Raw genomic sequence first — 18,151 nt, 5'->3', positions numbered from 1 at the left:
AAATTGGGCTTAAGCCCAATCAAAAATAAATACATATATAATTTCTTTTTTCCTTAATAATTTTTTACTTTTTTTAACAACCGGTACTAAATAGGAGAGAGAAAAGAAGAAGAAAAGGGACTAAGAGAAGCTGCTTCGTGCGTATAAATAGGAAAATTTCAAATACAATAGTGATTGATACGTGGCATTACACCAAAATTTCAACAAGAATCTTCTTTTTTTGAGTTAAAATATAAAATAAAAAAATTAAATGATATGGATTTAACTTAACTTCACCTCAACATTATATGATTCATTAAACTCAACTTACATATAAATTCGGTAATAAATCTGTCACCTGAAGATCGACATTGCTTTGATAACAATGATGCAAATTGAATCTAACTCACCTTAACAATGATGTAATTTAGGTGAAGTTAGCAGAGGATATGGTCACTAGGGGAACTTTACGCACTTTTAACAACCATCTTCTCCAAAATCAGAACCAATTGAACACCACCCTACCACAACTCAACGCTAGTAATCTCCGCTGCATGACTCACGTTTCGCCTACCATCACCGTCCATGGAAACGAAGCTTCATATGGTGTTAGTGGACAGAATTCAGCAATTGGACTTGGTGACTTTGATATATCTTGCAGTGATTTCAACAATGGAGTCAATAGTGATGCTGTGAGCTCTTTGACTAGTATATGGCCATAAATATTTTACACTACCATAATAGTGTAGTGTCCAGTTAGAATATCTAAGTTTGTGTATGCTTGTTTTATATTATTAGATTTGCATGTTATGTTGTAGAAAATAGTACTATTTTCTATAAAGACTCTATATATATACTTGGTGGTGTATGTATGAAACGGTTTATGGTTTATTTTTCTTTTATTTAGTCTCTCCTTGATTTCTTGTTACACTTTAGTGAGTGAATAGAACTCATTGGTGACTGATTTCATGAAATAGGTTTATTGAAGTTGAAATCATGGGAAAGTAAGTGTTTATAGAATACAAGAGCCTCTGATTATTAAGTATGAGAATGAACCATGCTGATTAATGATCTATATCATTGAAATAATGTTACAACGATTTTTTTTTTTTTTACAAAATAATGCCACAATCCAATTAGACATGGAAATAACATTTGAATGATGTAAAGTAACAAGATTACCATAATCACAATGAGACAATGAGACGCCGTAATTTTGAAAAAAAACTATAAAGTGTGGCTTTAAAAAATCACAGCAACTTATAATTCAGCAAACTCGCAGTAATACCAAACGTTGGTGATTCACAATCTCCCTATGAGCATTTGCTTTGTTATGAATTTTTACCCTTCAGGGTTCATCCAATTTTCAAGGTTCATCCTACATTTCACATGAAAGACAAAGCCACGTGGATTAAAAATTATAAATACTCAATGCCGATGATAAAATTAATTTATCACAAGTTCAAATTCATGTGTACATAATTACATACATTATTTTTCTGAACGATGTCAGGAAGCAAAAACTAGCTCTTGCATTGATTAGTTTCTTGAGTACAAGAAGAACCCCAATGCACACATAAATTATCAAGGTGATAGATAAAATGAAAATTTATACATGAAATAATGTTTGAAAGATGGTACAAAACCTTCCATCCTCAATTAATCATAGGCCTCTGAATTGCATCTCCCTGTTGCTGAACTGCGTATCTTAAGAAATCGTCAGGCACAGGAATGTTTAACTCTGAACAAACAAGTTGGACAATTTTTCCAGTGACGCCACCAAATGACATTTTGTTCAGTGTCACAGCAATAGAAAATCTGTTAGTAACATCACAAAAACCTGTAGACCCACCCATTCCCGAGTGACCAAAGGCAATGGTCAATCCATCTTTAGAACTAAACCGCTTAAATCCTAAGCCAAAACCACCACCCGGTAAAGTTAAGTTCTCGTACTCTCCTGTACCCAAGAACTCGTCTACAATCCTAGGATTCCGATAGACCTTACCAGAAACATGGGTTCGTGGATTACTATCCACATTGCTACTACCGGCATCATCACTACCACTACTATCTCTGCTATTGTTTCCGCCTTCTGTAATCTCAGAATCTTCTTTGCTAGAGACTTTTTCATAACTTTTGTTAATTGCAGGTAAACTTGCTACCGCCCTTCCCATACATTTCCGCTTTTTGGGGGTTTTCTGAGAAGATAATTTGGGGATATGGGGATGACTTCCAAGTATTGGCTTAAAAGAAGAAGAATGAGGTGGTGGTATCTTGCCACCATCAGCTAGGGCAGCATAGTAGCGTGCAAGTGCCCTGGCAGATAAATGTCCATTAGCAGCAGGTATGATGGCTCGCCGAGCATAAAGTGTATTGAAAAGAGGAGGTAGAGTGGTTGCTAATTGAGCAATTTGTTGTGGCTGGAAGGTGGAGGGCAGGTCAGGACGATTACCGATCGCCGCAAGCTTGTTTAAATCATCTGTATCTACAGTCAGAGCTGCAAGACGTGATTCCACCCCTAAAGATATTAAGCCATGAAGCATGGTTAGAATTTACAAAGAAACCAAAATCAGAATTCTTCAACTCGAGCTACTTAGGAATATATATATAAAATAAAATGAAAGTTCATAGTATGCCCATCAGATATAAATTGCTTATCATTCCTACAAAATAGTTATTCATCAAAACTTGCCTGGGGGAATTCCTACATATAGTTCTCCTTCAATCTGGAGGGGACGAACTATTGATTCTTCAAGGATCTCCTGAAATTTCTTTCCCGATGCATGCTGTTTTATCCAAATAAATCATCAGAACATTATAGAAATCCTACAGGTAATTTTATCAGCAATTGGTTTTCACGGCTTTTTAAAGAATAATAATTTTAAAGTAACTGAAACCATGCCAAAATTCCTAATTTTTTTTTATTATCAAAATAGAAATTAATAAAAGTCTATGCTGATTGTCAACGCAAGACTGGAGAGACATGCCACAATAAGCACACAAGTCATACACGTTCAAGGTCTCCTTTACTAGCAATTGTTTTTGGCAACTTTGTGAAGAATAATAATTTGAAAACTAACTGCAACCATACCAAAATTCCAATTTTAATCAACATAGACATTAATAAAAGTCTATTCTGATTGTCAACACAAGATTAGAGAGACATGCCACTATAAGCACACAAGTCATATATGTTCTAGGTCCAAACTTCGAGCTCCCAATCGACTGTCATATGCTTCATTTTGCATCATTGCAAACAAGAAAGTAATTCTCAAACTTATCATTTTATTATTCATCCTTTTCTTATATGAAAATTTTATTGCTCTTTCTTTATTCAACACAATAAATTAATAGCCCTTTTTTATGATAAAATGATCCTCTCATACTCTCATTCTTTTTATTCATGGCTCTATAGCTCTATATATAGAGCAAAATTGTAATACAAAACATATTTCTAAATCATATCTTTAAATAAGTAACCAATACTAAACTATTCTAACCAGAAATATAAATCATAAATCCTAATGATATCTTAATAATATCTTGTTTTAATGTAAATCTAAAACTTCAAAAGATATTTAGGCATTTATTCTCAAAACTTCATTAGTTCAGAAATTTTGATAAAACATGAAATTGAAGAATATTAATTACATTAAGAGTTTAAGCTGGTTCAGTCTCAGGCGCGGAACTACAAATGTCAATACAAAAGATCTTGCATTTACCTCAATGATTCCACCGCACAACCAGCCAAATGACAAATAATGATAACTCTGCACCTTTCCTGGTTCAGTCTCAGGCGCGGAACTACAAATGCGTTTTAAACATTCATCCCAATCTAAAATTAGAAGAGGGTTTTCTTGACTCATGTCTGCCATTGCACTATGCAAACCAGATGTGTGGTTAAGCACGTGATGAACCTGAAACAGAAGTTTAAACCATTATTAAAAATAATAGTTTCGGAACATTAGTTAGGATGAAATATCAGTATTTTACCTTAATGACTTCTTTCCCATTTGATCCAAACGATGGCCAAATATTTGCAACATTCTCTTCAAGGTTTAGTTTTCTGCGAGATGATAAGCAGGGAGAGCTATTTCAGATTAAATGTATAGTGAAAGAATGTGTATGACATCACATAGTTTAAAAACCCACTTGGGTTGGTGCATTGTAGAGGACTCCTTATCCTCCAAACATACTGTAATTTATTTTTGTGTTCTTTTATCATAATTAAAGAAGACTGTGATCAGGTACTGGTGATCGATATCAAACGACACCTATATCAAATGACATGGCGCACCTAAACCACCAGCTTACACCTTACATTTCATAATCTCCGACAACCATACTAACAATCGAGCAGACACAAGAGCCTATCATATATAAAGCAACATATTCGGCTGTTATCAGGAACATTTCATTCAAGGATGGAGCAAATGCACATGGTATTAGAAGAATTATTGACAACATTGTGGAAGAGCAATTTGAAGGTAAACAACAGCAAAAGACTACAAGCAAAATATATCTATCTTGGCACAAATTCTTAGACAGATATAGGTTTAATGCAAAATAGCATGTAACTGTAACGTGTAACTCAGCACAGCCCCACCACTTAGACTAATTTCGACGTGAAATGAAAACCTTAGGGCATGTTTACTTTCTAAAAACATTTCCGGTTTTCATTTTATAGTAAAATCTACGTTCATTTCATATTACTAACATGGAGATCGAAGACTCGTGTAGTAAACAATTGTGATAGAGAGAAGGTGGCAGGCAAGCTAGGAAGAAAAAAAAATTAGAAACAATGAAAACAATATTTTGGAATTTTCAGAAATTCTGAAAATGTTAGTTCTATTTTCAAAAATTTAAAATAAAATGGTGAGGGAAATATTTGATTCATATCCTCATGTTTATTAATTGAAGTAAAAAAAGAAAACATGAAACGTGGAAAGTAAATGTGCTCTTATGTTTCAAATAAACAAGTTACAGCAAAAGTCAAGGGGCAGTCAAACTGAATTGACGTAGCATCTTACAACATACCCATTGTCAACCAGCCAATGTACCATTCCTGCTGTGATACCCTTTGTAACAGAAAACACTGGAAAAAGACTATCAGGTTTAACTGGACGGGGATCATATTTCCCAAGCACTCCAGCAGCAGTGTCAATAATGACCTCTCCATCTTTGTAGGCGCACACCTTTAAGAGATTGAGGCAGTTTATTAAAACAAATAAAACATGCTTCATTTACTTTCTGGACATCAAATGCAATGGCAGCAATAGTATGTGTGAAAAAGTGAAATACTTAATAACTTTCATAATTTCCACTCAAATCATTAATAAATTAATTAAATTCCTGATATACGACCCTGATTTAGTCTAGTGTAGATAAGCTAACTGGCATAAGGCCATAAGGAAAGGTAATTAATAATTATAATTGCATTAGGCAAACCAAAGCAATCTCAATTATCAAGCTTTAGTATACCAAGGATTAACAAAAGCAACATGCACCTGGATTCCAAGTATTTTATCATTATTTCCCAGCTCAATTAAAAGTTTCCTCAGCTTGGATTCAACATCAGAATGGACTGGGGAATTAAAAACCCATCCATCATTTACTGATGGTCCTCTACTAATAAACCTGCGAAGTGCACCTCAGATCAGCCATAGGTGAAACAAGCAATGAAGAAGACACTAATCATTTTTATTTTTTAAAAAAAAAGCCCTACATCCAAATCAGCTATAGGTGAAACAAGCAATGACTCACCCACTCAAAACAGATTCTGCAAATGGCCTCATTATGTCCATATATACTATGGTAACGTTCATGGTGGCAGAAAGACCTACATCCAAAGCAGGCAAGTAAAATAGGTTGTAGAGAACAAGTAAGTATTATGGTGATATCACATTCACAGTGAGACAACAGACCTCTTAGAAGATTAAGAACCCTTCCAAATATTACAATATCACCAGGAAATGCATCAACCTGAAAAAAGTTTTTTAAAAAAATTGATGTAACTAATATACGACCAGCATCATAAATTTGGCATGGAAAAAGATAATGCAAGTTTATATCCAAACTCACAGGATTAAAGCGTTTCATTTCTTTTTGGTTGAGGTTCATTTTCTCCTGTATAATCTTCATATTGTTTTTTCTTTTATCGTCTAGAGATTTCATTGTTTCCTTAGCATCAGGGAAATACATCAGAATTAGATAAAAATAAACATCAAAGAAAGTAAAGAATAGTATACTTCCAGGAGCTTAAGGCATTCTTACCATCGATTCTTTTGCTGGTGTTGTTGCACGGAAAAATATAGCTGTCACCTCCATTGCCTGCTCTGGTATATCCAGACGCAGCTTAAGCCCCATTTCTGCAAAGGCGGACAAAAGTGCCACATGGTCCCCCTATGATAAAAAGGCTGACAAGCTTAGTCATTATTTTAGAAACATCTTTTGAGCAACAGTTGCGGAAAAATTATTCTAAAAGAGGAACTCAGGAAAGGAAATAGACACTTGGCTATTGGGAACTTTCTACCTTGACTTGCATGATGTAACAGAACCACCCAACCAAAAGCTTATTCTTTTTTGCGAGGTCAGGAAAATGGCATTTACATCTCTATCTAGCACACACTCTTCGACCCCCAACTTGCTTTACGGATTAAAGCATAGCTCAACTCAACATCCACCAATACCATAACTTGGAGGTCATGAAGGTATAGTGAAATTTGTGAAAGAGTGATTTCAACACCATGTCAAAATTAATTGATGAAATTTTTATATTACTAATACTGATATGTAGGGCCAAATAAATTTATTCAAGAACATTATACTATCACTTTTTTTTTGTTGACAGATATCACCAACACTTAATATGATTAAACTATTCAAATTTTTAATGGCACAATAACATCTTAACTTTTACCCTATGAGCTAACCTTAAATTTAAAACCTACCCCTAAATAACCTACAAATTCTTAGATGATATGCTAACGAAAACAACAATTGTAACCACTAAATTAACAATGTATATAACTTTGTCAGTATATCCCTACAACCATGAAAAAGCATAAAATCCAGCACCAACCTCAACAGATGACAAAAACATCTTCGCAAGTGCTTGCTTTATGGTGCTTGAAAGTATCTTCGTAAGCCCAAAGTCAAGTAAAATGGGACGATGTGGAGATTCCTTGCTCACAAGAAAGTTTCCTATAATTATTCAAGTTAGAGAATCCATACATGTAATAATTCCAATTATTACAGAACGTTATTATAAAATTTCTACAAGGAAATGAAAAAAGTTGTACACGAAAACATAAACAGGCACAACCATATAACACACACAGAGATGCACAGTATACCTGGATGAGGATCACCGTTGAAAAACCCATCAATATATATTTGGTGGGCGTAGGCACGAGTAATCTCCTCAACAATCTTTTGTTTATCTACTCCATATGCTTCTAGGGATTCTAAATCATTCAACCGAATACCATCCATGTACTCTAAAATAAGGACCTTTTCTGTAGCCTGTCATTGGAAACAATCAGATTATATTATATAAATACAATAAACTGAAAAGGAAAAGGAAAAGGAAAAAATACAGAAGAATAAAAAGGAACTACATTTCATTTTAAGCACATAAAAAATTAAGGTACCAATAGGCATACTAATTGTATGCATGCAGAACAAGGAAAACACCATACTTATCCCTTGGATGGAAACGGCATTTACAAAAGGTGTCAATACACATCTACAGATGGCAAAAATGTTTAATTGCATTGCTATGGGACCTTTAGAGAAATATGTAAACTTAAGTCAGTTCTACTTCTACTCTCACATAAATATGTAAAATATGTATGCCTAACCAGGTCTGGGTTTGAAAATGAATGGCATCATGCCATCATTTTAAAATAATAAGGACTTTATGAAAATTACGAATATAAGGGATCACTTATTTTACACATTTTTCCTTAATGCTCTCAGATGCCTCAACTATATTGGGATATACCTTTATGAATAAATAATTCAATCATATTATTTTACAGAAGACGAGATATACCTGAATTACATCAGGAATTAAAACATCCACTCTATTGGGATTCAAATTTCCATCATGTTGATTTCTGCAGCCAAGATTTTTTGCTACAGTCCTAGTGTTTTCTACAGAAATAGAAGTGTTAATAAGATATCCTCCACAACAAAAGAACAAACACAAAACTCTACAAAATGAAGCAGTTGTCAATACATAGTCCATTAATTTTTCAACAACCAGTCAAAGAAGGCCCTTTAGAAACTCTGTGATAAACACCAAATACAGATAATTCACAAAGACATTTCTGACCTAGACATAACTAGGTAAAGATAAAGTGTTGAAAATCCAAGCAACTAGCTCCAACAAAATATACCAAAGATATTTTCAAGCACAGATTTCGTTTTACAACATCGTAATTTAGAAAAGACCAGAAAATTACCAGCTTCAAGATTGAAGTCAAGTTCTTTAGGAGCTTCTTTGCACCATTCATCAATCATAGGATTAAAGTTATATTGTGGTTCAGCCCATGCAATCCAGTCAACAATTGACTTCGCATTTTTCAAGTCCTGAAAAACAATATAGGTAAAAAATTATTTAGAAGCCACCAATGACCTTGATATCAATATATTCCAAAAGATAAAAGAAGCAAAACCTCCAGTATGACTGTCTTGATGCCATCATGTTGAACCTTAACAACCACATCCTGTCCATTGAGCAGAGTTGCACGGTGGACTTGGGCTATCTGCTTAAAATGTCTGGCTCAGATTCGAATGAATCAACTCACTCAAGGAAAAACATTTAAATACAGAGATTCTTAACAAAGTTAAAAATCATCCTCTAACAGCAAAAATATTTTAAGGATCGTACCGATGCTGTTGCCAAAGGTTCATTGACAAAATCCAAAAAAAGCTCATCCATTGATTTCCCAAACTCTTTCTGTATGGTGCCATAGACCTTCAAATATAAACTACATTGAGAAGTCTAGTAGTGATGGTAACTCGAGAAAAATATGAAAATATCATGTAGGTTAGAAGATGATAACCCTTATTCTTGTTCGTGGATTGTGAAGTTCATTTTCAACAGAAGTAATGAGTAAAATAAGCTATGAATTCTTACACCACCCATGTAACAGACAAATATCATTTCAAATGCTAAAAAAATATGAGGAATTTTTATCATGAAAATCATTTCCCAAAAAGCATCTTCTCCTTTTACTACATAGTAATTTTTTAAATCGAAAAGTTTCAAGAAAACCTCTTCCAAGGGTCGCGGAGGAAGGGAGTCCTGTAACTGCTTCAAATTATTTATATAAGCTGGAGGAAGAACATCTGCACGTGTTGACATATATTGCCCAAGTTTCACCCACAAGCCTTCCATCTCTATTATCAATTTTAGAATTCGCTTAGCATTCCTCTCATGAGCCTTCTCCCACATTGCAGTTTGTTTAGACTTGCTAACCCATTTCTCTTTTTGTTGTACACTCTATAGACACAAATTCAAAAAAATAAGAAGTTTAATAGACTTACTTATTAGTAACATAATATAATAAAATCTGAGTAACAAGCATAGCTCACCTTATAATCTAGGTAGACTACAATGGCCATTGTAAATACTCTTACACGTCTTCTGTATAAGTTTCCCAACCCCATTCTGACAGGCACCCTACAACATAAAATAAAGGTTACGGTAAATTTAAGACCAAAGATACATATATGGAAGGGTGGATACTTTGTAAAATATACATTTCCACCAAATCAAGAACTAAGAAAGTCAGATAATAACAGAGTTTAGAAAAGCACTAAGAAAGAACCCAAACATATTCAATTAAAAAACGCATTTTATGGCATCAACACAGTAAAAAAAAGTTGTAAACTCTGTGTTTCAACAGTATTATAAATGATGAAGTTCTACAAGTTGATTAACGAAGAAATGAATTCAAATAAAATACAGAGAGAGTAGTAGTGAGTACCAGGAAGCATATATTGCACAAAACAACTATGAGATTATTAAATATCTTAATATAAACAACACTATACAAATTATGATTTTTTTAATGTGAGATGCAAAAATGTTCACCGGAAAGTCAATGTCACGAACTTATACTATTCCTAACAATGTCCCCGTGAGCTTAGCTAGGTTGGTAGGGACATAGCGTTATAAACGCATGAGTCGGGGTTCGAACTCTGGTCACTCCACTTATCCGTTTTTAAGGTGAAATTTCTAGTCACTAGACTACTTGACAAAAAAAATACACAACAAGAAAAGCCGGCACATAAAAAAGTGAATGAAATAAAAATACATAAGCACAAGTAAACATAATAAAAATATTTAGACTAATCATTGGTCTCAGGAAGGTCTCAGAATACAACAACATTTAACACTTTAGGCCACCCCCTCACTGTAGGGTCATTTCATTTCTTAAACCCAAATTATCAATTTTTTTGGTTTGTAGACAAAGTCGCAATCACCACCAGAAACTCGCACACACAACTGCGAAGTCGCGGGTTCAAACCCAGTGAACAATATTGGTATTTACCGGTTAAGATAGACGTTACCGACCCAAATTTAACTATACAACAACCATAAACAATTAAATTTATCATATCAAACTCTTATGGATAAAATAACCAAAAAATTCACATCCTTTACAAGTACAGTGATGATGATTATTATTATTATTATAACAAAAATAACTAATACCTTAAATATGCATTAATCCTTGAAATACAAGACAAATTCAGGGTTTAATACCCTCTTTGTAATGGAAAAAAATTAAAATTCAACACGCATGCATCGTGAATTACGATTAAATTTAAAATAAAATTGAATGATAATTGAGAAATGAGATCATGAAGACGATGAAATAATGAAATTGATGAAACAGAAAAATGAGAAATGAATCGTTGGAAATTGAAATTGAGATAATAATTTGGAAAAGTATAATCGGAGAAGAGAAGAGTGAGACGGTGGTTTTACCTGAAGCAAGCTTCGGAAGGATCAGTAACTAACTGCTTTGGAGAAGAGAGAGAGAAAGTGAGAGTTGTTAGAAAGAGTCTCAACTCAAAAAATTCATAAATAGCAAATATGGACCGAACAATAAAACATAAATATTTACGTATATAAATCAATTTTTTAGTTTGAACCATATTTGGTATGGTGAACTTTGAAGAGAGTTTTGTACAAGGGTATTTCCAAAAAGAAATTAATTAATCCATCTTAAACTTTTTTATTATCATGATATTGACACGAAGTTTCCACTGCTGTTAGTGATGAGTAATCTCAATCGGAGAACCTGTGGGGTACATAAGGCGGGTTCTCTCATTCCAACCGAAATTTTTTCCATACGCATAAGCCAGAAATCGAATCTCTGACCACATGTTTAAGAGAATCAAAATTCTTACCACTTTTTTTTTTTTTGAAAAAAAATTCTTACCACTTGATCAATTCATTGTTGATAATCCAACTTAAACGTTAAAGAGTGTTTTTTTATATAAAAGGACATCAAAAAATTTCAATAAAACCTAGAGACAAAGATAGTATAGTAGTTTATATACTAGTACTAATATAAACAAAAAAAAAAACAACAATTTTTTCGACTTATTGAATAAGATATGCATCCGATCAGATACATGTTTTATTCAATTAACCAAAAAAATTATTTTTATATATATTCAAAATAAGAAGAAATAATTTATATTTAAGAAAAAAAAATCATTTCATAATTTAGTGAAGAACAACACTTTTAATTTTGTTGAATCTCTTGTCTCTTTCAAATACAATATAACTTGAATTGTGTTGTCTAGAATTTTATTTTTCAACAAGTGAAGTATACCATCAAAATTTAATGAGATACTACGCGTTAACGTACATATAAATTAAAATAAATAATTTTTAACACATATTATGAAGTTTGGACTTTTATTATAAAAAAATAAAAATAAAAAAATTGGACTTTGAAGTGTATGCAGACACATGCATAGACTAATAAGTCTTCTACCGCCAAAAAAAATTAAGACTGGGCCGACTAGTGATAAAGTCATTTAAAAAATATTTTTTTCGATCCTAAATTTTTAGATACATTAAGAATTTAAGTATCTAACCTATAATATAAACTTAATATATTAGATTCTCAATAAATTTAAAAACTTTTTTTTTTATATTTATAACCGGATGGAGTAGTTAATTATGTTGAAACGATTTTTCTTCCAAATCTAAACGACAGACAAATAAGAAATGTCGTCGATTTGAATTGAATAGTATTTAATTTTGGTTTCTTGGCAATGGGGTATTAATTGTGTACCAGGCTTTCCGTTTCTGGAAGGTGGGAAACCGGTGCCTTTTTCGTTCGTAGAATTGGACTGCAAGCAAAGTACAAAACGTGTTCGCATAATGGCTTTCCACTTGTGACGTGTTTGGTCATCCATTATACATTTTTTAAATAATTATAATATTACTTATTAAATCATACGGATATAGTTTTTGTATGTGCATAATGATTTTTTATTAGGGTAGAGCATTGGACGGATTCTCGGTTAGATTCGGGTTCAAAATGGCTCATCCGAGAAAAATTGAAAGTGAAAGTTTAGCCGTTGACCATTTCAAATTTCAATTTTGTCGGGTGTCGATTTATATGGTTACGGATTGCTCGGTTCAATTTATTTGGTTTAACACATTGATGATAAAAAAAGGGCAAATGCTAACCTATGCCCTAAGGGCACATTTTAAGATGTAATTAATGAACTAGTATCTCATTTAATGTGTTTCAAAAATAATAATAATCAAGTTTATTAATTAAAAGATATGGTCCACAATATTTATTATTTATTTAAACCAATTACAAAGACAAATTGTGATACTTGCCAACCATCATCATATGATTACACGCGCAGCTAAATTATTTTGGTGCAAAAGCAGGTTTTTTTTTTTTTGGTCAAATCTTTCTTTTTAAGTTGAAAACAAAAATTAAATTATTATTATTATAAAATTCCAAAACATATTATCAATTCAAAATCCAAAATAGCACTAACAATCGTTACCATCACAACATAATATTATAATACTCAGTCTTATTCACCGAAACAAAAAAAATACTTAAATTATTAATTACATAAAAAAACACTTAAATGAATAATTTTTGGTCATATTTTGGATGCATAAAGATATGCTGATATTTTTTTTTTTTTTTTTACAATAGGATATCTTATTGTTAATAAAACGAAAAACATTAGATTATTAAGAATGCATATAATGACAGCGCGTGTAATCATGATGATGGTTGACAAAAAAAATTAGATCACAATTTGCCCTTGTAATTGATATAAATAATTAATAAATATCGTGGATCATATCTTTTAATTAATAAACTTCATTATTACTAATTTTGAAACACATTAAGTGGGATACTAGTTCATTAATTGCATCTTAAAATGTGCCCTTAGGGCACATGTTAGCGGAACCCTAAAAAAAGACATATATTGTTAAGAAATTCTACATTGGTTGTGAGATGGTGTGAATTAATGAGTTTATAGTAAGAGGCAATTATCATCTTACAAGCCGGTTTTGTAGGGTTGAGTTAAGTTAAACTCAATTCTAAGATTGTGAGGATTACTTCTTACTATATAAACTCATATTCAGACCATCTCATTACCGATATGAGACTTCTTATCACACACATATAGAATATTAAAATATTTGCGGTTTAAGTTAACTTGTTACTAAACAACAAAGAGAGATTAGACCAACAATACAACAAAAGCAGCTGCAAAAGATAATGTGATCACTAAATAATCTTAACATATAAACTGTGATTTAACGAAAAGAAGTTAACCAGCTTCCAAAATCATTTTTTTTAGTGGAACAATTTTAATTTTGAAAGATAATTTCGGATTTAGATTTGGTTGAGTCACAGATGTACACATTCATGCAATCAACACATCAGTAATTGTTGGATCGAGATTAGGCGGTGCAAAAAGAAAACAAATTTTGATTCATTCTTTTTTTTTTACTCTAAAATATCCAGCTTGAAATTTTCACAGTACAATTTCAATGTAATGTTACCAATATACTGATGGTGTCAATGCGGGAAATTTGTGACTGCAGCGAATCTAATTCCTACTATGTTACCAAAGACAAGACTAAAACTTACCTATCTTTTTCCAATTTTTTCCATTATATTTTTCAACAGCAGCAATCAAAAGTGTATATCCTGTAAATGAGAAAATTACAAGACAAGTAAATTGGCAGGAAATTCCTTTTGGTTGAATAGTTTCTTGGCAAACAGGGGACTTTAAGAATTGAACCGTTTGTTGGTTCTTACCTCCTTATCTGTCCAGCCTCCTTTGGTTGATCTTCTTGTAGGACCAGATAACCTTCTATTGGTTATGGTAACATAGGAAATTAGAGTAACAAGATAAGCACAAACAAGTAAACAAATGCATGCCTTCAAAGCTTGTCTATATTGTAACCTAAGTACAAAGCTATTGTGATAATAATTAACAGATGTACCTTATCATGTAATTAACATATAGCATAGGTAGCTCCTAGAATATCTCTTGTATTTCATTAGCATATCAGTACATATTTTCCTCATCAATATCTCCTAATATTTAGGCATGTAGTTTGGGAAATTACTTGTATATATTTCTCTGTCACTGAATGAGAATAACAGACCATTACCTCATATTCTTTCTTTATGGTATCAGTAGCGGGTTTACAAACCCTAAATTGATATTTCAATTTTTTTTTTCCTTTCTTTCTCCTTCTTTTTTCCTGTCGATCTTGATAAGAAAATCATGGCAGGAAATAGTTCTGATGGAGACTTACAGAAAAATTCAAGTGACGGCGACAAAGGGAAGAAGCAGATTCCTCTCGCTACGTCGTCACCATACTATTTACATCCTTCTGATCATCCTGGCATGAATATTTGCCCATTAATTTTGAAGGGTGACAATTATCCAGAATGGGAAACCAGTATGCGTAATGCATTTCGTGCAAAGCGTAAACTAGGTTTCTTGGATGGGACTATTACAGTACCAGCCGTTGACGGAAGCGAGATTGAGGATTGGTGGAGCGTCAATTCCATGCTTGTAGCCTGGATTATTAATTCCATCGACTCTTCGCTTCGTTCTACCATAACCTATTATGATACAGTAAAGGAGTTATGGGAAGATCTAAAGCAGCGATTCTCTGTCGGCAACGGACCCCGTATTCTTCAGTTGCGATCTGAACTGGCACGTTTTGATCAAAATGGTCAGAGTGTTGCTTCTTACTATGGGCATCTGAAGAAAATTTGGGACGAGTTATCCACATATCTCACAAAGAGAGCTTGTACATGTGGAAAATGTGATTGCAAATGGGCAGCAAATTTGAGCAAGAACGTGAAGATGAGCGAGTTCACCAATTTTTGATGGGCTTGGATGATGATTTGTATGGAACACTTCGTTCTAACATTATTGCTCAAGATCCGCTCCCTTCATTGAACCGAGTCTATTCTCTGGTGGTTCAAGAAGAGCGCCACAAAACCATGACAAAGGGGCGTGAGGCACGAAATGAGGCTGTTGCCTTTGCTGTTCGTGGCGGTTCTTCTAATCGTGGTGGAGCTAAAGGATATTCTGACAAGACTAGCTGTTCTCATTGTGGAAAGCCGCATGAAGTTTCCAATTGCTTCAAAATTATTGGCTATCCAGAATGGTGGAATAATGGACGTGGAAATGGAAAAAACACTGGAAAAGGCAAAAGTAATTTTGGAGTTGGAAAAGGTTCTCCTGGTGTTGCTAATGCTGCCCAATCTGCAACACCATCCTTCTCTGCCTCACCTGTTTTGACAACACAAGACAAGAATGTTGTTGGTCCTACTTTAACCGATGATCAATGGAACACCGTCTTGAATATGTTGAAATCTTTAAACAATAAACCTTCATCCAATGAAAAATTGTCAGGTAAGTCTTTTTCTCCTTGGATATTGGATACGGGGGCATCTTATCATATGACCGGAGATAAATGCTTGCTTACAGATCTATCAGATATTTTTCCTTCTCCTATTATAATGCCTGATGGGGGACATGTCAATGCTGTCCAAGCAGGGACAGCAACTCTTGGTGACAATTTGACCATTCAACATGTTCTATATGTTCCTAGATTAACCTGCAATTTAATATCTTTTTCCAAATTGATTAAAGATTTGAATTGTGTAGTCACATTAACTGATAAGCTATGTGTGATACAGGACCACATTTCGAGGATGGTGATTGGAGTGGGTGAAGAGAGGGATGGGGTCTATTGGCTTCGCTCGATGGCACCGACAAATCGATTATGTCATGCAACCGACGCAGATTCTTATCAAGTGTGGCATCGACGCCTTGGACATCCGTCTTCCCAGATAGTTTGTCTTCTTCCTGGTGTTAGTAATAATAATTGTAGTAGAAATAAAGATGAACCATGTGATGTATGCTTTAAAGCAAAACAAACTCGTACTTCATTTCCTATTAGTTCTAGCAAAGCAGATGATTTATTTGAGTTGATTCATTGTGATGTATGGGGTCCATATAGTGTTCCCTCTTCATGTGGTGCCTCTTATTTTTTAACAATTGTTGATGATCATTCAAGAGGGGTTTGGATTTACTTAATGGCTAATAAGACAGAGGTTGCAAAACTTATTAAAAATTTTTGTGCAATGACTCAAACTCAATTCAATAAGATTGTGAAACGCATTCGAAGTGATAATGGGACTAAATTTACATCTTTGAGAAATTACTTTGCCACACAGGGCATTTCATTTGAAACATCTTGTGTTGGTACCCCCCAACAAAATGGGCGAGCGGAACGAAAACACCGTCATATTCTTAATGTAGCACGAGCTCTTCGATTTCAAGCTAATTTACCTATTGAGTTTTGGGGTGAATGTATTCTTACGGCTGGTTACCTTATTAATAGGACTCCGACATCTGCTTTACAGGGTAAAACTCCATATCATGTCATTTTTGGTCACAACCCCATCTATAATCACATTAAGACTTTTGGATGTCTTTGTTTTGCCTCCAAAATTCCTCGTGACCGAGATAAATTTGCTCCACGTAGTAGGAAATGCATATTTGTTGGCTATCCTTATGGAAAGAAAGGGTGGAGATTATATGACATTGATACCAGGGATTATTTTAACTCTCGGGATGTTGTGTTTTATGAGAATCATTTTCCCTACAAACACTCTATTTCTTCTTCTCCTACTGCTACAAATACTGTTCATCCCGCGGTTTATGATATGGAATTTGTAGTTCACACAACATCTCAGGATGCCACATTTCCACCGCCTATACAAGAACAAGTTTCTACTACAAATAATGATATTGATATGTTAGAAGTAAGGGGGAGTGATCATGTCATGACAGACCCTGCTACCATTTCATCAGATAGTAATGTCCGGCGCAGCACAAGAGTTCGCCAACAGTCAGTTCGATTGCGTGACCATGTTTGCCATACAGCGCGCCGCTTCGACCCCCCCCTCTGCATCATCATCTCAATCTCCACCTTCAGGTACTACACCTTATCCCATAGCTAATTATGTGACTTGCAATAATTTTTCTACTTCCCATAGTCGTTTCTTGGCAGCAGTAACTGCAGGATTTGAGCCGACACGTTTCTCTGAAGCTGTTCGCTATTCTCCTTGGCGTGATGCAATGCGCAAAGAAATTGAGGCTCTTGAAAATAATGGTACATGGACCATTGAAGATTTGCCACCGGGAAAGAAAACTATTGGGTGTAAATGGGTATACAAAATTAAGTACAACTCTAATGGTACTATTGAACGACACAAAGCACGTCTTGTTGTTCTTGGCAACAATCAAGTGGCTGGTGTTGATTTTAATGAGACATTTGCTCCGGTTGCAAAAATGGTATCCATCCGTGTTTTCCTTGCGGTGGCTGTTATTCATGGTTGGGAACTTCATCAAATGGATGTTCACAATGCTTTCCTACATGGAGACCTAGATGAAGAAGTATATATGTGTCTCCCTCCGGGATTTTCAGGTGTTTCACCCGGGAAGGTCTGCAGATTGAGGAAATCTCTATATGGACTCCGTCAAGCCCCTCGTAATTGGTTCTCTAAGCTTGCTTCTGCCTTAAAGTCATTCGGATTTGTTCAATCCTATG

The 18,151-nt window shown here is 34.0% G+C and overlaps 2 protein-coding genes across 3 annotated transcripts; one reads left to right on the top strand and one right to left on the bottom strand.

Annotated features, from left to right (window-relative positions):
- Positions 1 to 1,404: 1,404 nt before the first annotated feature.
- On the bottom strand, positions 1,405 to 11,210 carry LOC123905566. 2 transcript variants are annotated; one of them, XM_045955228.1, is made up of 19 exons: positions 10,985 to 11,210; positions 9,583 to 9,670; positions 9,263 to 9,490; positions 8,876 to 8,962; positions 8,661 to 8,750; positions 8,448 to 8,574; positions 8,036 to 8,136; positions 7,335 to 7,503; positions 7,061 to 7,182; positions 6,253 to 6,381; positions 6,061 to 6,159; positions 5,904 to 5,961; positions 5,743 to 5,818; positions 5,487 to 5,616; positions 5,017 to 5,174; positions 3,973 to 4,045; positions 3,702 to 3,896; positions 2,672 to 2,765; positions 1,405 to 2,497 (listed from the first exon to the last, which is right to left on the bottom strand). In XM_045955228.1, the coding sequence occupies exons 1-19, from the start codon at positions 11,152 to 11,154 to the stop codon at positions 1,635 to 1,637; spliced, it is 3,057 nt and encodes a 1,018-aa protein (XP_045811184.1). In that variant the 5' UTR covers positions 11,155 to 11,210; the 3' UTR covers positions 1,405 to 1,634. The 2 variants fall into 2 exon arrangements, with proteins under 2 accessions (XP_045811184.1, XP_045811188.1); XM_045955232.1 differs by lacking the exon at positions 8,876 to 8,962 and having other exon boundaries at positions 5,904 to 6,159; positions 10,985 to 11,105.
- Positions 11,211 to 14,491: 3,281 nt separating this feature from the next.
- Positions 14,492 to 16,669, top strand: LOC123905559. Its single transcript, XM_045955215.1, has 2 exons — positions 14,492 to 15,945; positions 16,233 to 16,669. Exons 1-2 carry the CDS (start codon positions 15,360 to 15,362, stop codon positions 16,265 to 16,267), a joined length of 621 nt encoding a protein of 206 aa, XP_045811171.1. The 5' UTR covers positions 14,492 to 15,359; the 3' UTR covers positions 16,268 to 16,669.
- The last annotated feature ends 1,482 nt before the right edge of the window (positions 16,670 to 18,151 follow it).

The sequence above is a fragment of the Trifolium pratense genome, linkage group LG1 (assembly GCF_020283565.1).
Source record: "Trifolium pratense cultivar HEN17-A07 linkage group LG1, ARS_RC_1.1, whole genome shotgun sequence".
NCBI lineage: Eukaryota > Viridiplantae > Streptophyta > Magnoliopsida > Fabales > Fabaceae > Trifolium > Trifolium pratense.
Note: the sequence above shows the minus strand (reverse complement) of the source record. Positions and strands in the feature narration are given on the sequence as shown.